Raw genomic sequence first — 26,026 nt, 5'->3', positions numbered from 1 at the left:
GTTGAACCTCCTGTTGAAATCGGCAAGCCGTGCAATTCCAGGATGGAGACAGCCATTATTAGAGGTAGATGACATGGCTTTAAATATCTGTTTGTCTTTATACTTCAAAATAAACGTCATGTTACAGGCTCTGCTTTTGCCATCTGGAATAGCTGCTTCTAACATTTATAATTAATGTAACACATATGGAAATATAACCCCCTTTTCATAGGTAATAACTTATCACTGAGTATTTCTAATTAACAATTGGATGAGTGTGTGAACTCACGGATTATCAAATGAGTCATTATTATAATTAGAACACAGATAATACAGCAGTCACTGCTTATGACTCGTTCACAAATACAGCGCAGTACTGTATGTATCCATGTCACCCTGAGTTAATGCAGCAGGGTTAGAGTTACAGCTCCTCTTGCTTTGTCATTACAGCTCAGACCAGCCGTCACTGTCATTACATCAGAGAAAGTGTGAGCGAGCGCTGTCCTCAAAACCAAGTCCCACGAGGCGGGCGAGTAAAGAGGTGACTCGCAGAGAGGATGAGAGAGAGAGCGACAGGGAGATAAACAGACAGACATGGAAACAGAGCGGCCGAGAAAACAAGACGGACAGGGTGCTGCAAAGTGTTGAGAGGTGTGAGGATGTTCGATAAGCCCATTATCACTCCGCGTGCTGGGCCCTTTCTCTTTTTTCTCTGGCCTAACCACAGCCGCCCTCCTTCCTTTTGTCTGTGTAATCTGCTGAAGCCAAACATTTGGTATGCAAGCAACAGGAAGATATGGGCTGACACAGACTGATGTGCTGCTAACGCCCGCTCGGTTTTAGCCAATGACTCCTCATTTATCAGGGCCTCTGCAGCCATTGTGGGCTTTAGCCATTAAACACGTTTTTCCAGAATGACCACAACGGAGAAGATAAGGAGCCTGTGTGACTATTGTATGTGCATTTCTTTAGTTTATTACTTCTCTTTGTGTTCTTTTCTTTGTTCACCCTCTATCTCCTTTTTGTGCCCACTTTGTATCTTTGCCTTTTGTTCAATGTATTCAGCCTTTTATCTGTGTTGAATTTCTTCCTTTCGGTCTCCATCTTTCGTCCTTTCTTTCTTAGCGGATTCCTCCCTTGTTTTTGCAGGAGAGGCGCTCTGCGTCATGCAAGGTTCACCTCCTGCGACGCACCATCAGCGTTCCAGTGGAAACCCAGTTTCCAGAATTCCACAGCCAGCTGTCCACTGAGAGCGGTGAGTAGCCCGAGGACATACCTCGGCAGTGATGAGGATGCGTCACTATTTCCATGCACATAGTGGAATTACTTTAATTGCCTTCTTTACACTGTTTAATTAAATTAGAACGAGTAATAAATAACCTTGAAATCACAACGTTTAACACTTGTTTAATGTGGGTTTGGAAACATTTAGTTTAAAGACTGTGCAGCCTGTGGAGGAAAAAGTGCTTTTTTTATGGTGTGGCTCCAGTTTTGGCCTTTTTCCTGCAACTTAAACACTCATAGGCAGATGCTTGTTAGATACAATGTTAAAATGGGCAGTGTAACTCAAGAAGCAATCAGTAGCTCTTCTCACAGCTCCTCAGTGACCCTGTTCAGACCTGCTATTAACATCCATCCAGAGTGATAAGTGGACAGCTCTAAGTACATGTGTGAATGCATCGAAATGTATCCTGACATCTAGCAAACCACGTTCAGCGGTGGTCTGGGACACATGTGGCCACATATGAAGGACGGCCTACTGAGCTGACGTTCTCTGACCTGCTACTGTTTCATGATAAATGATCCAAGTTTATTTTTAACCTTCTCGGTGCCCATACATTTATTTATTTATGACCACGGTCACAATATCAACACTGACCAGCACGTAATTATTGATACTTTTTCCTCGTCTCCTGACTCCTCTCTCTCTCTCGCTTGCTCGTGCCAACACACCCTGACACAAACAGACACAGTGACATCAGACACATCTGTAAGCATGAAGAAAAAAAACATAATTCTGTCTTCACAAACACAGGATCTTTTGCATAAAGAGCAAGCCGGTGAGACATGATCTCATGTGGTCACAGGCATTCAAAGAGAAAAATTCAGAGCCGACCGCTTGTGATCGGATCTCCCAGGACGCCTGTCAATACCACGTCTGAACAGAGCCAGTGACTTAACCAGTCATACACTTACACACGCAAAGTGAGCCTTGCATTCATGCCTGCATGAGCCTTTTTCAAATCGCTGTCTCTCCTCCCTTCTCCCACATATCCACTAGATGGAGAGCTTGCTGCTTCACAGCGCTCCACTGCACTTTATGTCTCATCCTAACAACTCCGACAGGCACTCATAAAGGTTTTGCAAAATGCTGATGTCACGTTGCATTTTCCCTATTGCTTTTATGACGATGTAATGTGATATAATACAGTTCCTCTGTGGATATGTAGTCTTATGACTATGGACAGGATGAATCACTTCAGTATGACTTAGTGGATTTGTCTGAATCAGTCACAGTAAGATAGGAGGTGGCTCTGAGGTTTGACATTCAAGCGTTTGCATCCCACGGTTACCGTTGCTGGGTTGTTGGCAGGCATGCAACATGTTACCTACTGCCTTTAAATCAGTGGGCGCAGCGTTTGTTAAGTTTAAGTGCTCTTTCATGATGTCATTATATGGTTTTGTCTGGACCCTGCATATAGTACAGTACATTGAGTGGAGGTTTTATTGAGTTAAGTGATTTCCTGAGGTGTTGTTGCATTCTATCCCTGCGACGGTGTGTCTAGACGGCACAAAGATCGTATCATTTCGGACTTGGCAGTGTTGTGTCAGTCTTTTTAACCAATAAGATAGTTGCACTTTTCTTGATTACAGTGATGCTTTGTGCTGTGAACTGTGCTTTTTCACATCTAAACAAGTGAGTCAGTGAGTTTTTGGTTGGACGGATTTACAATATCATCTCTTGACCCACTAACTCTTTCGTGGAAGCTATTTAGTTCAGTAGTAATAATAAAATATTTACTTTGGGGCACATTTACTTTGCAATCCCTAAGGAAATTTGTATTTAGGTAAACGTAGTTACAGCATTATGTCAGTTAGTCCACTTTAGAAATGGTCTCATTTCAATATTAAAATCATTCTATCACATCCCGTATGTCCCGAGTGAGGTCACATTCTGCTGTGATGAGAGCCAGATAATGAAATGAGCAGCGACGTCCTTCCGTCTCCTCTAAGTTATGGCTTTTTCCCAGCATTCTCTTCAAAGCACATTTTTTACCTTTTAAAGTACAAAGTCAATGTTTTGCTACAGTAGGTTACTGAGGCTAAAACACACACACAACAACCAGAAGAGCTTTAAATATGTGCATCCCATTTTGTAATATGTTTACTGATGTCATAGTGATGCAGATACAGTGTGAGATTATCATACTGGATGTGTGTGAGAAGGGAACTGGCTAAACGAATAAACTGCCTGCTCGTTCACTAATTACAGAGTAATAAGCAAGTCTGTCAACAACATTTTGAAATTTTCCCATGATTATTATGTAAGATCATTTCTTATTCACTAATTCAGATGAACATACTGAAGATGCACTACTGTGCATGTTAGCTATAACATAACAGATTAAATTAACAATTGGGATACACACAAATGTTTTTCCGCTTCTCATGGCTGATATCTATAATTGATAATATCCCATTTTTAGTATTGAATGGATTGAATGTATAAGATGCCCACATCATACAGGGCGGGTATAGGGACACTTCTGAAAATAACTGGTGGCTTGGGGGGGTATTACACAAAACCCTGCGTCCTTCACCATGGAAAAATGCTGGCCGTCAATGGATATTGCTTCAATGCTAGCTACTGTGGCTGCTTCAGTCTTTTTTAAAATATGTATATACAGTTATGTTTATAGTGAAAGAGATGTGTATATAGATATATAGTTTTAGTACAAGGGTTGAGATCCTGCTAGAATTTGATTAAAACACACTGGTCAGCTGTAAAATCATTTTCACATAAATAAAAAAACAAGAGAAACCTTCAGTACCATATCGACAGATGGAGGCATGATGCATTTGTGCCCACCTGTATGAAATTATAAATCATGCTTCATATCACAAAAAACACTAAACACACTCACGTGGTCTCTGTTTTACTCAATAATTCATTGCCATAGTTCTCACCTGCTCTTGTCCTTGAGAGACACAGGCTTTCAATAAGCAACGTGATGAATAAAACCCACACTGAGATGAATAGGAATCCTCAGCAAATCAGAGAGCACTCTCATCTCGTCTCATCCTCCGACTGAATAGTGAGCGGAGCCGCCGCATCTCTTTTGAACTCTTCGTGGTTTTGGCACAAACATGCCAGAGACGGAGAGCGCTGTTACACTCCCACCAGACCAACATATGCTGCCCTATTTTCCAGCTTTCACTGCTTCCATAAATATTTTTCCGGAGCTGTCAAGTTTTAGATGGGATTAAAGAGAGCCAGATAACTGACCAAAGGCTGTTGAAAGATTTTGACATGCCTTGTAGGCCAGATACTGACTCTAATGTATTTTGAATATCTTAAAATTCCCTATGATGTTTAATTTAACTAAGTCCTCCTTGCCTCCATCTTTCTCCTCTGTTTAGAATTACAATCTGTTTGTCATTTGTCAGAGTTGTATTTGTTGACTTCATGCCACTAATGGATTGTTCTGCCTTGTCAGTGTCTTTTCTGTTGTCACTTGTATCAGTTTAAACAAAGACAAACTCAAATCTTTTCAAATATGGGAAGTTATAGCTCATCAGCAACATGTTATAGTTCAGATAAGAATGTTAACAAGGTCAGGGTTTGCTTGGCTCTGTTTGCTTGCTGTATCTTAAAGGGCAGGGAAACCCATTGTGTATACAAGTCGACAAACAGCCGTACCTATGTTTCAAACATCAAACATGTTTTATATTTATAATAACCGGCTCCAACATAAACCTGCAATCGCCAATGAAAGCGAGCTGATCATCACCAACCAGATGTAATGTTCTTGTACAGCTGCAAAACAGAACACACAATGTCAGTCCTCCTCCATGTTTGCTTTTCTTTTGAAGCCACGTTTAATCAAGCAAGAGCTCCACCCTCCAGTTCATCAGGTGGCAGTAATGCCCCTAAAAAAAAACTTTTAAAGGGTGGTTGTATGGCAACCACCCTTTAAAAACTGAAGGAGAATCTTGCCAGATTCTTGGAGATTCCAAGTCTCTGGATATATCCTCTATAGATGTATAAAAATATCTTTAGTTGCAGTCTTGCAGAGTTATTGTTACCTTATACTGCTCAAGCTGTCATTTGTCCGCTAAAGCAACATGTGGTGTTTTGTTTGCCGGATTGAAAAGTGAGTTGAAACCCAGCCAGCGAGCCTGGTCAGGTTTTGGACTTCACCCATTGTCGCAGTCGTCGGGAAGTTTCTAAATTATTTTGGCACCCTGGTGTTTTCCAAACTGATGTTCCAAAGTTCTCGTTATGATGAGAATAAAATATGCTGAGCGTGAAATTGATCAAAGTGGAAACATTCAGCCCTGCAAGCCCCTCCACCCATCTCTCTCCCCACCACCACCACAGTGTGGAAACTGCTCCGCTCTCTCTCTCTCTCTCTCTCTCCTCCCTCCCATTCCGTGCTCCGTGATACTCTCTCACTCTCCCTCTCTCTCCCCACTCTCCAGAGAGGGGTTCAGTCAGACAGATGTAACACAACAGTGGAAGTCTGAGCTGAGCTGGCAGGCTGCGGGGGCCAGACCGGAGCCTGTAGCTCTGACAGGGGAGAACAGCGACGGGGGGACGTCAGCGGCAGAGGCAGCGGTGTCGCGACAGAAGAGGAGGGGGGATAACAGTAGTTCTAGTAGCAGTTTTACTAGTTGTAGTTCGGTCGCACAGCTGACTTCGGGACATGGGTGTGTTGATGTGGGTGCTCATCACCCTGTGATTCTAACATGGACCCTGACACCAGCATCCACCCAGGGACGCAGCATGGTGAGTGAAAGATCGGACACAGTGAGAGTGATACTTGTGGATAAAGTTTAGTAGCGTGTTCGTGAACAAGGGAGTTGGGTCACATGATTTTGCGGAAAGATTTCCATTATGACTAGGCTCTCCTTTTGGCTCTAAGCCGTTGACTAGGGCCTCTGTGGTCAAATGAATAGGACTTCAGTCTGTTCTGTTGGGCAGGGGGTTAAGGGGTGAGGGGTGTTACATGGCAATGTGCTGAAATCAACTGCCTGCTCAAGACACTTTTTGCTCTGATGACCATAATTTTTTATCTAAAATTGTCCCGTTTTTCAGTTATGTTTGTCTACAGTTCAGTTTGCAGCTGTTTTGGTTCAAGCCTCACAGAGCAGGAAGCTCTCCTCTCGCTCTGCAAATGGAATAATTAACTATGAGGGCCGTGGGTGTACCGTTCCCTTTTCAAAAGCTCCAAGATAATTTGATGGTTATTTGAATGTGTATGTTTGTACGCTGTGTAGCTGTTTCTGGATGTGGGTGTTCGTGTTGGCGGTAGAGCTGCACAGAGGAATGAAAGTGGGAGACAGAGGGAAAGGAAAGGGGAGAGACAGAAAGAGTTATGTACACAAATAAATCCAGGGGGATCTCAGCTGCACTCTAGGCCAGGGAGAGCGCTCACTCGTTCTCTTCCCCCTCATTTTCTGCTGCCTCTTTTTTTCCCATCCACGGTTCCAAATGTTCGAGTTTAAACTAGGTAGTTAAAAGGCAGGAACAAAATTGGGTGTATTATTAACTGGGCCAGAAGAGACAATGTTTTGTCTTCATGGCCGACGGGAAGGACTCTGCTGCGCTGCCGATGAAGAATGTGGTTAACAGAATGAGTCAACAGAGAACATATTTCAAGAGAGCGTAGTTGCCCTTCGCCAGCGTCAAAGCCACATTTGCTTTATATGCACTGGGCTCCCTGCCATGATGGAGACGGAGAGACATAGAGAGGGGTAAAGGAGACTGCTAAAAGATAACTTTCAGCGTTTGTATTCATCTCCTCAGACGTAATACTTTGCGTTTGCAAATAAGTGAGTCAACCTTGTCAGCGTGAGGAGACCCACTTTCTGAAGGTCCAGTATAAATAGAATCAGTGGAAGTAGAAAGGACAATCATCTGATATCACCTGATTGCGTTCTCACCTCAGGCTTGCTCAGTTCACGCTTCGCAAGGCTCGCGGGCATCGCTCTTCACTCGTTCTCAGACACACATAAACACACGCACACATGGAGATGTTGTTTGCAACAAATCTACCAGCAGAGGTTTGCGTTGAATTCCTACAGGCATGCTTTTTTCTGTGTATTTTGCATAAATAGTAGATTTTGATCTTATGTGCAGATAGTGCTGCAACTGCATCCTCACGTCATACACTGTTTGAATGGATAGAGAGCAGATGATTGTTCATGTTGTGCTACAGCCTACATATTTACATTAAACAGGAGTCACTTGAATACATTTGTCTTCACAGCCTCAAAATAAGCATTACCATTATTTCATAGGAAGGAGGAAACTCAAAAGGGAGAGGCAGAGAAAGTCCTTATCCGTGGACATCATTGACATGTAAATAGGTCTGTATGTTTTTGTCCTAGTTGAGAAAGGTTGAATGCTTGCTCACTGACTGGAGGGGTAAACACGGGGACACAGTGTGTGTATTTGTGTGTGCTTGTGTCAGAACTTTGATGAGACAGGGATTAAACCCGCTGAGATTTATTTCCTTTCTTTAAGAAAAGGTTTTCTGAGGAAAAACAAGGGCTTTTTCACTCAATTTCCCCTTTGATGTGAATTAGAGTTTTGACTTCAATTCCCAGATTTCATCCAGATGAAACTGTGGTCTTTTGGGTGACAGCGCTGCAGGGCTTTTGTCTAGAAGAATGTTCAGCTTTTAATAAAAGACTTATTCTTGCATGTGTTGTCATGTGCTAAACTTTAGCCAGAGCAGGGTGGTACATGGTGTATCAATTTGGGAACTTGGCTGTCGGCTTACAAATTATCTAGTTTCAAAAGAAGAAGCATTATCTTGTACCAGGCCTCATGGTGACATTAACTATGTTCTGGGATAGAGACTTTGTTCAGTTTATTGGGTTTCACCCTTCAGCCGGTGAGTGTTTTCAAAATTGTTTAGAGACCCATGATGTTTAGTCTGTCCTGTTTCAAATCCTAAACACGTCATTGAATGTAGTCCTGTGTTTGTGCATATTTCTGTATTTCCATCTTTTGGAAAGCAAATCTTGATTTTTAAATCTGAGGTGGAAAGACATTGTAGACTTTGTTTGGTCTCCCCCATTTAAGTGTTAAAATGCTTCACCACTGTGTGTTTTAATTTCTGCCATTTAGTGGAAAGCCAGTATTCTAGAGTGGGTTTAACTGCCACATATTGCGACTTTAAATGATGCTATGAGAGATGATGAGGGTGAAACAAAGAAAAACATTTGAGGCCTTCACACCCACTTGACTCACAACTGACACGGTCAGGTATGAGTGACAATATAGCCATGTATGGGGCTGATCTATTGTACTCAACCTCCATATTTCATGTTTGTACCAATGCGCAAAAATCATTGTGAAAATCAATGAAGAGTAAAGTACTTCTACACAGGCCGGGCCAGTGTTATTCCCATAGTTTTGTGCACACAGCTCTACAACAGAATAAAGTTTACATTGTTACAGTATTTTATAATTTAATTGTTGAGGAACAATTCCATACGTTTTACGGAGCTTAAAGCATAACAGTTTACTTTCTTCTATTTTGATTGTGCATCACAACCTTCAGGTCCTGTCGACATCTAGTTGAGACTGTGTTTCACACTTGGCTTTCAAATTCTTCCCGAGTGGCTGCTGTGGTGGGATTTTTATTCCATGCTTATATTTGACTCTATTTGTGGAAGAAACTGTGAATGTTTCAGAGACCGAGGGGGAAAAAAACACATACACACATTCGCAGCCATCATCTCCAACAAGAGGAATGCTGCGGTTATATGCATAATGGATTGTACAACACACTGAGAAACTCCAAATGAAAAAGAAAATGCTGGAAAAGGACACATGAAAGTACAGAGAGAGACAGAAAATGTTACCTCCTGTCAGTGGCCCATGCCTGGAAGCTCTTTTGAGGGACAAACTGTATTTAGGCCTACTAAAAACTTAACACTCCAGAGGTCAAGGACACATTTGTCTGACCCCATTTGGATGAACCCTGAACCCTGACTGTCCAAATGTGGCCTGAGCACTTGGCTCCTGATTTGTCCTCTGGGTACTTAGGGGTGCTTTTGCTGGTGAATATCCCAGAAGCATCAATGAGTTGGCCTGAAATCTATCCAAGGAATTTGTGTCTTTTTAATCAATCGGTGGAACTAAGGAGCCTCAAGGATTCAAATCAAGACAATTTCTTTCCACAGTTCTGTTTGTCTTTCCAAAGAAAATTTAACCAGGCACAAATGTCACTGGGTAGAACAAGTATGTGGAGAAGAAACAAAATACATTTAGCTGAGTTTGTCCTTTACAACATTGACTATAAATCTCATCATTTTAAATTACAAGAAACATGACAATTTCAACTAATTACAAATGTTTCTCGAGTATCAATCTCCTGATTGTGATCTGTCAAAGTTAGTCTGTTTTATGCCATTACCATAATAAGGCAATTGTCACTAAATACAATCATCAGTTTGGTGTCTCTTGCTTTTCTCAAACTCACATTTGCCTCATACTGTGGCTGTCATTTAAATGAAAGTAACAAACAATTTTATATCATTAGTCCTAAAAGCAACTTAGATATCCCTTAACCCAGGAATGGGCCTTCATCAACATCCCCCAGAAACCCTGTTCACCTCCTAGACCTGGGCCAGGTTTTGTTTTATTGTAAAAAATAAAAAAAAGTTTATATTGTATTGTTATATACTGAACTGTAGAACAGCTTATTTGCACACCTGTAGGCCATCGTAAGAAGACTTAGCAGAAACAGATCCACAGCTGTGAGGTCCCCATGGTACACGACAGATGAAAAGTTCATCAAACCAACTGGTGCTGCGATGGTGGATATAAATAACACTGCAAGAGCAGAGCTAAGCAATAACCTCAGAGAGCTGACTTGTGGCCAGCAGCAACAGTGGCACAACTCCATTTGGCCCCGTTTGTCAGAAAGCCACCCTGATGGGGGGGGGGACTGTCTGTCAGTGGAGTCACTGCTGAGGGGGGAGGAAGGGGAGGCAGGGGAGTGCAGGGTATATGAGACAATAGTGTTGAAGGAAAATTGTAAAGTCACATATCGCCACCTGTTATGTCGACGTTAAGCATGTTTAGTGTGGTTTCGTGCGGGGGTGCTACAGTGAGCCATAGCGTGTCCCTGGTGTGTTTTGCTGTGGAAGTGTGTCATGTGTGTCTAAATCAAAGTGACTGCGAGGCGGTAACAATCGAGCCAAACGCACTTATGAGCTACTTACACGCTCACGTGTCGGGAATGTGCTTTTTTTCGCGTCTGTGTAGGTCTTATGTAAATGTGGTTCTGCACTGAGCGAATTGGGAGCTGAGAGAGATGGAAAGTACCGACTGTGTGAAAGTAAACTGGAGGAGTCAGACATCGCGGATGCAAGTATTTCCCAGGGAGATAGGAGGATGCAGGAATCGTAGGATAAACTGATCCCAATCTGTGTTTTGTTTATCTTTCCTCATTGTTTGTGTGGTTTACCCAGCTACAGATCTGTGATGATCCACCAGGGTGTTTGTTTCAGTGCCAATGCTGGTGGGAAAATGGGATAATTGGAGCCTGAAATTAGAGCTTTGGGATTAACGGCAACATACAACTTGAGATGGTTGACTCTGCTTGTCTCTCTGCTTTGTTTTCACCATCACAATGAAATTATGGTTATGGTCTGTACCAGCCCTTAATGTAAAGACGGCAAGGTATATTTGGTGATGATATAACAAGAGTAATTCTGTGAAAAAGTAACCAATTAATGTCACTCAATGTAGTAGCATTTGATTTGGGAGACGGCACTAAAGGTTACTACTGTTAATCTGTTTAATTGCCTGTTTTCATTAATATAAAATACAATTGCAGCAATTAGATCCTGTATATTTCTCAAAGTTTAGTCAGAAGTCCCTATTATATCAGTATTGAACATTTACTAAACTCATTTACTAAATTGAACATTTATTAAACTAAATGAACTCCATTTTTAGGAGCAATATCAGGAATTCAGAAAAATGAATCCTTCCAGCTATAACGACTCTCATATATTCAGATCTAGTGGATGGAGCTACAGTAAAGCATGAAACAGCATTTTCATGGGGCTGTCAGCAGAGTTATAAACCAACACAATTGTCGATTCATGACGAGGCCCTCAGAGTTCAGTGTGTCACCCTGGATGAGCTGCTTTAGGGGATCGCTGACAGTAGAGAGTGACAGAAAACATATGCAGAGAGAGGCGTGAGTGGTATGTGATAAATGTCTGTACGAATCCAGGGGGGCCTTAGTTGGTATGCGGTGCATGCATTATAGACTGACGGGCCCCAGGATGCCCCAGTTCCAGCCTTTTTATATGTTGAATTCCATTTGGAATCCCTCCACAAAAAGCACTTGTTGGCATGGCAGCGGCCTGACCTCACGTGCCGCACACAAGTGCCTTTGTCTCAAAATGGCAGATGTTGGCATTCCTGACAGTCCCATGTCCAACTATTCCTGCAGCTGAAACACATACATTCCTCCGTCTCTTTCATGAGGAGGTAGAAACAAGCCCGATGGAGTTGGACTGTTTAATGTTTTACTTCTTTACGACACATAAACATCAACTCTCTGAGGAGCAAAGTGTTATTAAAGTTGTGCCTCAGGATAAACATTTATTCAAAAGCGGCACAGAATGTCAACGACTTCTTAAGGCACATCATTAGGAGGCTGTACACATTATGCAGATTGTGTATCTCCACTGATGCTCTTTTGTCACACCGACGCAATTCTTCACTTTCTGCTTGCTCCTGATCTCCCTCTTTCTTTCTTTTGCATCTCCCTCCTTACATCCTGTATTACGTTTCCATTGTTGCTGTCATTCTCCTGATTCAGGTTCAGCAGAAACCTAAATGCTGTTTCTGGAGGAACAAAACAAGTTAATTGTTTTTTTACTCCAGAGAACCTGATATTCATGCATAGGGTTAAACTTTGTCATCACTCTGCATATTCTTAACTTTTAATAATAATGATATACTTTATTTGTTTAGCACCTTTCATACAAGAAAGGCAGCTCACATACATATAGATAAAAACAAAAACATGTTCAAATGTAATTCATAGAGAAGAACAGATTTTAGGTAACATAAGAACATGTTAAAATTACATTTAAAAGGAAAGAAAATTAAATCCAATAATTTATTTTTAAATGTGTGCAAACAGAAAAGAAAGAAAGTGATAAAAAATAATAAAATTGCAGACAGGTGCAAGATCTAGTTGAAGGCTGAAATAAAGAGAAATGTTTCCTTTAAAGACGTTGACTGAACGACGTTTGCTTCTCCGAAATCTAGCGACAGCCTGTTCCACAACAGAGCGTTATTTACAAAAGCTGCTTTACCTTTTCACACGTTCTTTGACATAAACACACACAAATCGACTCAGGAAAATAAACAGAGTGACGGGGTGAGGGATCACTGAGACGGAGAGGGAGACAAACAGAGAGCTAAAATAGCTAAAAGCGGAGGCGTGTCTGTGTTGTCTATAGGAGCGGACTTTGCTGTTTCACTTTTTTGTCCAAGTGTAACTCTATAGCCCACATACCAAAGTACTCACTCACTATGTCACTATAGCCTTTAGGTTTTTTTTCTGTCCCATTCTAACTTTCGCTCCGTCTTTATCAGTGTTTTTCCTCGTAATTGTTTAGTTGGATTTAGACGTCAGACAAACTCTGGCCTAAACAAACATCTTATAGGCTTCCTGGTGCGACCTCAGTCAGGCTTAACCTGTATTTAATTGTTTTACATAATGAAAAACATTTTTTCCACAGTTTCATATTCGGGAATTCTCATTTCACACAGTAACAATGACATTTTTTAATGAAGATGGGGATCAAGATTAAGTTGTGCAACTTTTCTCTCTCGTTCTAAAAGGAAAATCTGTGGACTTCTGTCATGAGCCGTTTACAGACATGAACTCTGGAAAACGTCTGGCTTGTCTTTGTTGATGCGTTCGCTATTTGTAACACTCCATGAAAGGGATGGCGCCTCAGTGGCGCAGCAGGAGGCAGGACATCACGTAACGTATAAATTCCGGTGCAGACCGAAACTTCTCGAATCCTGTCTTTCCAAGTTGACGTCTTTGTTAGTGTCTTCTACTCATTGTCCCTCATCAGCAAAAACACACACTGTGACATAGAAAAACAAACATCACATTCAGCAGCCTCTCAGTTTACAGCTTTCTTCCGACGTAAACAGACTCATCAGGTAGAACTCATTCTTCATCTGACACAAAAGCAGTAAATGGTCCCCATACCTTTACAAACATTTCCCCATAAGTCACTATTTCTAAAAGGAAAAGTTTGTGTGGTAGTCTTTTTCTGAAACATGGCAATTGCATTTGAATTACATGAAAAGTGGTAGTTGTTGTGTTTTCATTAAAAATTGCAGAAAAAAAAACCTCGCTAATTGTACAAAGCTGTTTAGAATGATGAGGTGATGTGAACATGCCGATCCTCAAAAAAAGCAGTTTGCCAATGTGGCAGTCATTTGCCAAAATTTGTCAAAAGATTCATCACAAGCTCTGCTGAGCAACAAACAAAGAGACAAACACACAACAGGATGTTTGGCTGGATATTTTTTATAGTTGTGCTGAATTCCTTCAATAGCGAGAAACACATGAAAGTCATAGATCAACGTATTTATCCCGTCCTCACTGATGTCACACACAGAGCAATTTGTATCATTTCACATTTACGAGACATGTGGAAACTGGGCGGTTTCCATTCTGGGTTTGGAAGCCACGACTCACTAAATGTGCAGTGAAGGAAACATGGAGCTGTCAGTCATCAGCTCTTTCTAACCCACTGGCTTTCATAATGCTCTGTTGAAGTAATTAGAGTTAGCCTAATTGCAGACGTAAAGGCAGCTCACTAAAGGAAACATCTTGTCTCTGCAATTTTCTGCCATATCAGTCTCTCAGTCTATCAGTCAAAACTTAATCATTGATTAATTGAATGGTCTATTAAAAGCTACATCAGTGTAAATACATCAAGAATCCTTCTATAATGAATGATACAGTATAGTAGCACGAGTGGAACCTTGCATTTAGTTTTTTTCCAGATTTGCTCTTTGTCTCCTGTGAATTCTGGTTTGGTATATATGGGACATATGCTTCTTATAGAGCTCACGTAAAGTGTATATGAAAGGTTTTGAATTTCTAGCCACAGAGGCAGAATGGCTCGAGGTATTACAATGTTGATCCGTCACTCTGTCTCTTTGAATGATGGATTGCCGTGACAGTTTATACAGTAGTTCATGGTCTCAACTGGATGAATCCTGTTGACTTTGTTGAGCCGTGACTCTACTTCCATGAGGTAGACATATCCGACTTGATGAGTATTACTTTGGTTGCCATGACAAGTGGTAAACACATTCATGTCCATCTCAGGATGAATCGTAACTGGAACCTCCACTAAGGCCCTACAGTCTCGTAATGAAACCACATTTAAAGTCACTAGATGGATTTTTTTGGGGATCTTCACTCACTCATAAATATCAGATAAATCTCCCAATGTTAAAGAAAATGAGAAAAACCCTGGATCTGCTCCCAGATCTGCACCAGAATTCCTTGGTTTCGTTCCCATACAGTATCCTCCTAAGTTTAATGGTTATATGTCCAGTTGTCTTTCTACGATCCTGCAAACAAACAAAGGCAGAAGATAACATAGGCTCCTTGGACGGAGGTGACAACACTGGTGATGTATCATCAACCCCCCGACTCGCTTGCGATGAATCCAACCTGCTCAGTTCTCACATTGAATTCCCCCTGAATTTCTACGGCCTTTATACTATGAGTCCAGGCGGAGGAAGTCTGCAGATAATCCAGAGGCTCTCACTCAGACATTTGTATTCACACAGCTATAGTTACCAGCATGACTGTAGCCCTAATATTAAAATTATGACATAATAGAGGACTGTGTTTCATTTCAAATAATATGTCAGATAACACAGTTTACCACAGGGAAACACCATCACATGATGTTATTCTCATGACAAAACACCAAGGCTTTAGTTTGACTTGATGTGGAGGAGGGAAGGAAGAAGCTGAAGTAGAAGTGAGCTGGTGTGAATAGCTGGAGGAGGGGGAGATCTGATGTCCCCTCTGTGGACAAATGTCTTGCTTGACAAATGTGTGGCCAAGAAGGACAGCAGCCGAAACATGAGAGTCCTGTTCCTTTTGCCGGAAGGAGGAAGAGACATGGGAAAAGAGAAGGAAACATCCCAACATAGCCACAACATAGTCATCTGACTTTTAAATATTTTTTTTTTCTGCATACATTATGAACTTTGTAACTCTTTAAATCCCCCCGGAAAATGGATAACAATCTCCAGTGCAATAAACATTTAATAAGTATTTTTTATACATTCATTGAATGTTTTGATCAGGAGATATCAATACGAGTAAAATGTGAACGTAAACAAAAAGTGCCAAAGGAACAACATTCATGATCATCCGTGGAGCCACTGTAGAAAGTATCCTGAGTAAAGCAAACTTCAGCTAATGCTTTAAAGCTGGAGTGTGGTGGCGAGGCCCGGCCTGGCCCCGCGGTTTTTGGTCAGCTGCAGGGAGGCCTCCGATTGGTTGGGAGGAGAGGTTGGAATTCAGCTCTCTGAGGTCTAAACTCCTCCCCCTCCTCCACCTCCTTCTCTGAGCCCCAGGCGCTGAGGCAGGATAGCGTTCCCTTATGCACACACACACACACACACACACACATGCACTGGCTCTCTCTCACTCTGTCATTCTCTTTCTCATATGCAAGGGGGTGCAGGACAGGGAGTTACAGGGATCTGAAAACAGAGAGCAAGGAAGTGAGAGAAAGCAACAAAAGACAAAGAGAATACTCTCCTGCCCTCTGTGTGTGTGTGTGTGTGGGTGAGCTTTTTTTCTCTCTCTCTGTGTGAGCCTGTGAAGGGGGGGAGGACCTGAACCCTGTTAAGTGCCCCTGCAGGAGTCCACAGGACCATACACACACACACACGCATACTTGCTCACTCACTCCACTGCAGCTACTGCAGTCTGAATGAGTGCAAAGCAGAGAGCAAGGAAGCAGGAGTGTGAGAGAGAGAGAGACAGAGAGGGGAGGAGGAGGAATCGCTGGAGTTGCTACTTGTTGCTCTTGGTTTTCCTGTGTGAGGATTGAGGATTGAGGATGATACTACTTCTGCTCCTCCTGCAGCAGCGGGACCTTGTCTGAGGTGAGCACTACAATCCCACTTTCTTTCTTTTAACAACTTTCACTGGCCAGTAATTCTGAGAGAGGGAAAAAAATAAGGGTCTGACTTACAAGTTCTTGAGTATTTCCAGTTTGATTGCTCTCTTGGTGGAATGGCGGAGGGGGGTTGAAGGAGAGGAGAAGGTGTGGAGGGGGAAGCTGTTTCACGTGCCAGGGGAAGCAATGTTTATCACGCCGATCTGTCTGTCAGAGAAAAGAGGCGAAGAAGAGGGTGAAAGAAGCAAACTGTGAAGAAACGAATGAGGAGGAGGGAGGCTGTTGACTGAATGTCCGGCTCGAAGACACCAAAGAGCTGCAGCATGTGTTTGTGAGCTGTGCCTCCACAAGTGGGGCAGCAGAAGATCAGAGAGGAAAGGCTCAGTCCGGCTCTCACTCTCCCCATTCTCTCCTCTGATTGATGCCTCCCTTTCTTTGGCATGTGTTTGTGTGAGTGTGTGCAGCTTCGGGGGCTGCTTCGCTGGGAGGACCGGGCAGAACAAATGTGACATTTATTCATAACCAGTCTGCTGTATATATATATTCATGTGTGTGTGTAGTCCTGTCGCAAAACACTGGGGCACAAGCGCAAGGTGGTGTTTAACTACTTCAGCAGTGTGCAGTCCTTATTTATCAGCTCCTGTTTGATTACAGTGTCTTCTGTAGCTCCACCACCACACAGAGCAGCTCACATGAGTCGTCCTCATCATCATTCCTCCACCAACATGTGTTTACATGCTGCAGACGTGCTGAATGTCAACAGTTTAGAAAGTTGCTTTTGTGAATTTAGATTTAACGAGTTATATTAATTGAACAAGCATTGTAACTTTTAAAGAACATTTGGGGAACAGTCTTAAAATGTACAGATTGAATCAAAAACATTTTGGGATGTAAAGTTCTCTCTTGCAGTAGAGTTGGGGTGTGGGGCGGGCATTGTTGTCCTATTATTAGAGCAAGCCGGGGCCAGCCGGCAGCTGTGGGGAAGGAAGCAGCCTCGGAGCAGCCGGAGAAGAGGGGATTACTGGGAAACCCTGAGCGGGAATTATGGACCGACCGGTGGAATGGCATTCCTGAAGGTGGACGAGCCAGTGGAGGGGAAGATGAGCGAGGCCAGAGCGCCAGTCAAGGATCGGTGTGGGTCACAAGAGTAGAAGAAAGACATAGAGAACAGTTATCTGCAATAATCCACTGTAATTGCAGATTATAGCTGTGGTACATCTGGATTACTTCGGTCGTTGATTTATTGACTGGGATTTTGTTTAGGTCAGCAAGTATTACGTTTTTCATTCGATTTATCCGTTGGTTATTAATCTACAATATGAATCTATCTAAGGAGACGTCTTCCACTTGTTTGCGTCTTCAAAAGCAGCCCATAACTCGCAGCTGTTCTTAAAGCAGGGAAAAAGTGACATAAAGAAGAATACATCAGTTCTCTGCTGAACAGCTGATCAGCTTTTGAAAAAACACATCACCCGATGCTGGCATAGAGTCTAAAGCCTGACCGCTATATCGTTTGGCCGACATGAGAAATCAATTGAAATCGGTATCAGTGTTTTGTGTTTGCCGATTTATGTGCCAATATAAAAAGTAACATTGGCTGATATATTGCCATCAAACCTTTTTTACTCCCTTATATTGGTACTAACATCAGCCCCTAAAAATCCATATTGACCCGGTGTCTAATATTTTCCTACAGATTACAATACAAGTGTAAAGTAATGCAATAAATATAAAATACAAGGCTAATAGAATCTGTCGCTGAGTCTGCTAACTCACTCTGTGAAATCTTTATCTGTGAGGCAGTGGAAGCTGACTAATTGTTCCACGTTAGTGAAAGTGGAAGGAGCTTCTCACAGATAGCGATTACCCTGTGATTGACTGCTGTGATAAACTGCTGTCTCATGGCTGAAGAGATAATAGCATCCTAGTTCTGCTCACATCTCGGCGACCTCTCCCCCCTGTAAATCTCCCGTGTGTATTCCAGGGAAAAGTGCTTTTTTGTTGTCATCGCCAACAATTACTTTTTTACCTAGAACCTTGGACTTTTTTCGCTCATCTTTTCCAGCATCGTTAACTTTTATACGCATCACCGCTGATGAGTTCTCTCAGTATGTTTAAAGCTGTCCATCCCGGAAGTAATGTATTTTGTCAGTTTACTTTTTGGGTGAATTTGCCCGTGGAGATGTTGTGAAACTGTCTTATCGGAACTGGAACAAAAAGATTCAAGATTAAGATATCTTGTCTTGACGGTACTTGTTTAGATTCTTTTAGTGATTGCAAAATCATTGATGAAATTCCAGCTGCGTTTACTCTGGAGAGGATGTTGTGTTGACAAGGGCTGCATGACTCTGAAGAAAATGAGAATCACGATTTTCTAGCTTGAAGGTGATCAAGTAATTTGAATTAAATCAAGTTTCATCTGGTTACATTTCCTTCTTGTTTATTAGTTTTTTTTATCTGTATCTCAAAGTTTTTCCCTCACTCACTCTATTGCACTGCCGTTTCTCTGTTACTCTGCATCATGTGGGTAAATTCTGGGTTTTCATTAGCTTAGGAAGAAAGCATTACATTATGGTGCATAAGCAAATCTGTATTCCCCACGTTGTTATACATTGTGACATAGGGTTTACAAAAAAATAAACATCTCCACAGTATTTGCAGAAAATTATTATCTTGATGGAAAAAAATCTGACATGTTTAGGGAGCTGATATTTATATTTCAAACTTGGTGCAGCTTAATTGATTTTAAAGGCACTGTTGGGCTTTAGGCGCTCTACTGAGTGACATTGTACTTATACAACTAGAAAAGGCAAATACAAACTAACACACTGGTCCATTTAATCCAAATATTTAGCTCTTTAACACAATGGTATAGTTTTCTTCATTTATTGTTGAAGTCTTGAGTTCTCTCACTGTCTGCAGTGTCTTCTCACTAGGGCTTGCAGAAATTTTATAAGCGAGGGACCTGCCCCTCATTTCTTCCACTCTCTTCCAAGCTTTCGTTTTTCCCCTCCTCCCCTCGCTCTCTGAAGAACAGCCATGTAATTAGTTGTTCATAAATCACAGACAACAGAAGGGATTTCGATATATGTTTGACAGCAATATATGGGGGTGGCTTCACCTTGCATGTGGATTTTGGATTTCGGAGAGTAGAAGGGAAGTAGAGGGTGCTTCTTTAAGTTACAACATAAAACGGGTTATGCAGGGAATGTTTTGTGAGACACTGTATCTCGCTATGTGTGTGGGATCATTTGAGATAAACAATCTGGTTATTATGTGTCTCAATTTCTTTCACATATCATGTTTGGGCATGTGGGTGCAGCTTTAGCCTTTGTGTTAACTTTGCAGTAGCTGCATGTTTAGATCCAAATCAGTTTGCCTTTTAATAATTGTGGAGCAATTATTCATTGTGGCCTTATTAGGGCAGTAAAGTGCTTAACATCTGAATTTAGGTTCCACAGAAGCCGGGAGTTCTAAATTATTTTGTCTTTTTGCACCAAAACACTCCCACTGCTGATGGAGGAGCACAAACTCACACATACAGTGCAGACATATTAGAGGTCCTGCTGAACCAATTTACTGAGAAGAAATTGAGTTAAAACATTTTCAAATATTTTAATGTTTCTTCTACCAATGAGTGGAGGTCATATAATTGTTATAATTCTATCCCAAGAGGAGGAAAGCAATAAATTCTGTACAGCTCCAGTGGGATCCTCGAACCTTTAGCTTTCACAAGCGCATCTCTTAATATCTCATAAAAACAACATTACACTGGATATTTCATCTCTTTGTATTTAGTCTGAGTGTGTTTTTACACATGGCTGGAGGAAGAGCACTTCAAGGTATTGGCTGATGTGCATCTCTCATAATGACATTAATGTATTGATAAACTGGTTATGAATCCAGCTGGAGTCCATATGTAGGTTTTAATAACTGAGCTCTGTGGCTCCTCCCTGTATATTTGGTGCTCCTACCACGAACGAATGACCAACCATGACCTTCTACCGAAGCTGCCAGTTAAACAGATCCATGGGCTCAATGTCTCTATGGATGTATTCGAGGCTTAGAATTTGAATAAACACATTGTAGTGTCAGCATGTACGTTGGCCAATGGGCTAATTGTGAAATTACGCCAGGCTGATGCACTGGTGGAGTGTTAAAAAACATCCTAAATGTTTTTACTGACCTTTTTGGCCTTTTTACCAGTTCCATTTTGGTGTGCCTGCAGTTGGTTGTGTGCATGAGAATGTGCTACATTTGGTGTTCTGGGACTGGGCTCACTGGGATTGGGGCGGCCGTGTTAAAGGAGGTAGAGCTGGGTGTCTATTAACAAGAAAGTTGGTTGTTCGATCTCTGGCTCCTCCTGTCCGCATATGTCCAAAGTGTCCACACGGAACCCTAAATTGTCTCTGGCAGCTTTGCCCATCAGTGTGTGTGAATGGTGTGTGATAAAAATGAAAAGTGCTGCATATAGAAGCGTTTTGTGAATGTGTGAATGCTGATAATACTACAACAGCTCTAATTACTGTAAATTCAGTCCATTTACCATCCATTTACTCAACCAATCAGAACACATGTTCTATTATGGTGCAGTTCCAGTGTCTGACTTTGGATAAGTAGGTTATAAGTGGAGAACTGCAACAGTGAACAGCTTGAGCAAGAAGGCAACATACTGTAGCAAACTAATGATGGTATGTGGTAAAAATTCAAATAAATTGATGTCTAATTGAGTTTCCGAGACAATGAGTAATATCCACTTTCAGTCAGAATGAGAGGCATTATCTGTAGCAATGCCAATATTTGTACGACGGCAGTTCTGGGATGCAATTCGAAACAAGTTAATGTTCTCTCGAAAGTGCCTGCACTATTTTGAATATGCAATGTTGTTGTTTATTTGTGGGTATTTAAAGGTGTGACACTTTTTGTGTGTGCCATCTTGTCTGATGAAGCCTTGTTGTGTTGCTTCCAAAAGAGCCCACCCATTGAGTTTTCAATGAGCCAAGAGATAATGGAGAAATGTTTTAGGGCTGGTGTCTGTGGGGCCCATCAGTGGATAACTGTCTAGTTTACCTGGTTCGTATAGTGTTATGTGTGCAGAGGATTATGTTTTATAGTACCTGCTTATTTTTGCCTCTTCTATAGTCAGAAATTCGCTTTTTAGGAAAGTTTTTATTCCATGTGTTGGATGTTTGTGTTTGTGCATTCTCTTCCACATTTATTGTCTTCATTTCAAAACCAGAGTGGCACATTGGCATCCAGTGTGGTTTGCATGACCTGTGAGTGAATGACATCACTCACAGTATGTAGTTGCAAAAAAACTATTAATATATATAAAGTACTGTAATTCTAATAAGATAAAGAAACACTGAGATAGCCGTTTACCAGTTCAATCAGGTTCCGATTCGAAACAACTTTATTTTGAAAGTCATTGCATTTGAGAAAGTTTGTAATATTGGCTAATTTTACAGGAATTACTTGTCTTTAAAGCAGGTTTATAGTTTCAGTTGTGTCTTTTTTTCCAAATAGGTTTGACTGACCTTCCTGTCAGATAGTAGACGTATCGTCTCTTGCTTTGTTCGACTCCTTCTTTGCCTTGTTGCTACGCCCTTGAATCTCTGTAGGTCATTTAATCAGTTCAGTGTTTTATTCCACAGGATTTATGACCAATCTGATGGTCATAAACTTGAAGACTCAAGTTACAATAAATCTCTGTTACTCTTTAATGGAAATCTTACAAATGAGGAACCTTTGCTGTCAACTTTTCTTGCTCCTTTATATTTGTCTTCATCCTCTTTTCAAATTTGCCTCGAAATTGATTTACAGATTGAGGATGTCATCCCAAAGTTCCAGACAGGCTGATAACCACTAAATCTGCAGTGAAGAAATCTGTCTCTGAACCAGCCCTCTGGCTGTTAAATCAAAATTAAATTGGAGTGGCGAACAAAACATCTACTGTCTGCGTGAACTAGTCCTTCTAAGACTCTACCTGAAGACTGAGCCTGGGTCCATATTACTATGTTTTGAAAACACTGTTCTTCGTCTGAATGAGCGTTTTGGATGCATACCACGGAAGCGCTCACATACACTTGGCATGTGCATGCCGTTGTACACAAGAAGCATTTGGTGTCTTAGAATAGTCACCGATAACTTGAATAATAGCTCGTCTCCTATGCAGGTAAAGGGTTGTATTGTTGTAAACTGCGGACTTTAATTTAACAGGGTCAGCAAATTGTAATTGATTATCCATGTTGTGTTCTACACTGGTAGCCGAGGCTAATGGCGATTTTTTTCTCTCTGGTCATGTGACAGGAGTCTGAGAAATTAGGGAAGGCTACGTCTGGACTGAAAAGACCAAATTAGCAGGTTGTTGTGAGTGTTTACATCAACGTTTCCAAACATCTCAGTTTTTGCATGGATTTGAGAACAAATTCCCTGCCCCTTTAGTCTTCCTGACTGAAACGACTTTATCCTCTTAGTAGTATGGATGTACCGAACAGAAAAACCCAGAGGGGACAACATATTTGCATAACAGCGTGAAAAAATTGTTCAACTGCAATGCTTTAGTCCTGTTGCTACCTGAGGGCACCTTTCACTCTTTAATGTATACGGGAGCCCAGATGACACGCTCTAAGAACTTGAGATTAAAGTCCTGCAGACTTTTCCCATGCACTTTTAAAAGACACCAAATATCAGACTTACAATCACATACCAAACAAGGCTGCTGGAGCGATGAGGGCTCATCATTGTAGTTGTTTTTTTCATAGAGTAATTAAATGCTTAACTTGCTTTTCAATATTAAACATTAGGACTTTAGAAGGGTGCTGATTGGAACTTATTTGAACTCAACATGTGCATGTACTTTTTATGCCCATCTGTTTAGCGACATTCAAGGCTAGTTTTGTCATCTCTTTATCTATATTTAATCCGCACACAAATGTTTTTGATACTAATCACAAGTCTTTTATTGTTTCTATGACAACCAGTCAGGGGATCAGAAGATTCAAATCAACAAAAAGACTCATGCTGCTTCCCGAGAGAAACTGGTTAATATACCGACTGAACACTAATGGTTCAATTTTAAATCAAAAAGTTTATTTCCGGGACATGGAGGTAAATTTGTTTCCTCAATGACAAGACCGATTCATTTTCTTTCACACGAGAGTCCTGAGAGCACCTTTATTTCTTTGTGACACTTTCATGATGCACAAGTTCTGTGTTTATCTGCTCTCTTTCTCTCTCTTAAGCCTCTTTTCCACTCATCAAATAATCCCACTAACATCAGGCTTTGTCTGCAATGGGAATGGTTACAATCTGCAAACGCTCCTCGGTTAAATGATTTTGCAGAACTTCCATCCCTTGGCATGTAAATAGCCATGAGCTTTTGTGTACTGTTATTAATATCTTGGGGAAAAGGTGCAACAGCAATTTTTTATTTCGTTGTATTGTGAAAGATGCAAGCGATTTCAAATCTATCAGTTGCAGTTGACTTTGAAAGAGGGACTGAAGTAAAACATATAAATGTGTAACGACCATAGCAGTGTCACTGGTGTCCATGGTGCTTTCGCCTGTTGTGTGTAGTGTTTCCCGCCGACTATGCGTTGGTTTCCGGCACATTCATGACATCGGTCCTGACTCAGTGGCAGGAAATAGAACAGATTGACCAACTTTACTGGAAATGGCCTTTTTTTTAGCTGGTGTAAAAGAGTTCATAAAGTGTCCTCAGTTGATCCCACGCTCGCACACACACACATTTACACATGCCGTGGGTGTGAGAGAAGTCATGTTGATCATATTAGAAGTGGGCCTTCATGCCGAGACAAAACAGAAAACAGGAAACCAAAGAAAATGAACTCCACTCCCAAAGGTTCCCCCTTTCCTCCGACGTACCTCACTTCCTGTCCCATAACGCCCCACCTCCCACTTTGACCCTTCACACGCACACATTCTAACACTATGGAAGACGATAGGGTCAAATATGCAGATTTAACGTATAGTTTGAAAGGAGAGTGTAGAGGTTATAACAACCTGGTTTTTAGTACAGCATTGAGCTGCTGTCTAGTTTCTTCTCAGTGTCCCAGATAGTTGTGCTCCTCCTGTGTCCTGCCCTCGATCTCTCTGAATAGCTTCACAAACACAGACACGCTGCACATAAGCCCTAACACGTACAGACACAGACACACAAGTTTTACCTTCTGTCATTTGTATTGTGCCACTTTGAGGTAAAGGTAGATTTCCTAAGTGAAGCTAAAATACAGAACTCCATGTCTGCCCATTTCCTTCCTGACAGCTACCATTTCAACTGAGGAAGGACACAAACACACCCATAAAGTGTGTGTGTGTGTGTGTGTGTGTGAGCGAGAGAGACCATAAGATTGCTGTTTATAGCCTGGATGTGGATTCCCACGCTAGATAGAGTGTTGCTGATCACAGTGATGAGTGCATTTAGAGCCTCGCTCGGAGGCAGACAGAAATCACTTCAAGTGTCTGTTTAGATGTTTATCTTTGCTTCATGTTTGAGTAGATCTGTGTGTGTCTTTGTCCCCATGTGTCTGAGTGTGGATTTGCTCGCAGTTTCCCACTGGATGAGTTCCTGCGGTGTGCAGTGCGGAAAAGGGTACTTAACAACTTTTCCGCATGACATGGAATAAAAAAGGTGTATCTCTTCACAATCAGCAGTTCAAGCTTTCAGATTTAAGTAATCGATATAAATTCTTCTTCAATTCCAGTTTTGATTGTTCTTTCCACAACCTTTGCCTTCAGACTGATATAAGACAAGCAAATCAAAATATGAGACCACTCTTATTGTGCAAGGAATTGCATAATTCGAGCCAACATCTGTCTGTCTGTATGTCTTAACTGATTTAAAGCAAATGGTTTCTGCTTTCATTCAAGTCAAAGGAAGGACTTCACTGACCCAAAAATTACCGCCAAGTCAGTAGCCTTTTCTTCCACCATCTGCGATGTGCTGTAAACAAAAACATGTGATTTCCGCAGGGAAATGCACATGGCACGTCCTGCTTCCTGCGTACTCTACCCAGGCATCAATCCTAGCTTGAATGTTTCAGATAGCAGCTTAGAGCTAAATGCTAATGCCAGAATGCTTCAATGCCCACACTGACTACGTTAACTTGCTGATCCATTTCAGTTTAGCTAGCTATAATTCTTTAATAAGCACAAAACTGCAAAGCCTGGTGGGAATGCCGTTCATTTTGCAGGTATTTTGTAAAAGCCAAAGACATTTTGACTTAATTGTCGTGCTGGTTAAAATGTCAGAGAATAACCAAAATTATTTCACAAAGTTCACCCTGAGGGGTGTGTAAATGTGTGTGCCAAATTTCATCAGAATCTATAAAATGTTAGTAGAGTGATTTCACTCAAAAGCAAACATGTCATAAAACCTGAAATAGTAAAGCAAGCAACACTTGGATAGAGAAAAGCTTTATTGACAATAAAGCCTCCTAGGTTTTTACCTCACCACAAATGTGTGTGCAAACTTTCATGGCAGACCCTCAAATAGTGTTGGCATATTTCAGTCTGCATCACAGTGGTGAACTGACACACAGACCAGCCGCCCATGCTGCTACTGTGGCTAAAA

General features: G+C 41.5%; 1 protein-coding gene across 1 annotated transcript in view; it reads left to right on the top strand.

Moving 5' to 3' along the window:
• The first annotated feature begins 5,907 nt into the window (after positions 1-5,907).
• The window catches only part of dab2ipb (DAB2 interacting protein b), a 139,145-nt gene continuing 119,026 nt past the window's right edge, over positions 5,908-26,026 (top strand). The window contains exon 1 of the mRNA XM_061071419.1: positions 5,908-5,989. Within this exon, the coding sequence (XP_060927402.1) occupies positions 5,950-5,989 (40 nt within the window). The 5' untranslated portion in view covers positions 5,908-5,949. The remainder of the gene's footprint in view (positions 5,990-26,026) is intronic.

This window comes from Limanda limanda, chromosome 1, assembly GCF_963576545.1.
Source record: "Limanda limanda chromosome 1, fLimLim1.1, whole genome shotgun sequence".
Classification (NCBI taxonomy): Eukaryota; Metazoa; Chordata; class Actinopteri; order Pleuronectiformes; family Pleuronectidae; genus Limanda; species Limanda limanda.
This window is presented reverse-complemented; position numbering and strand designations above follow the sequence as displayed.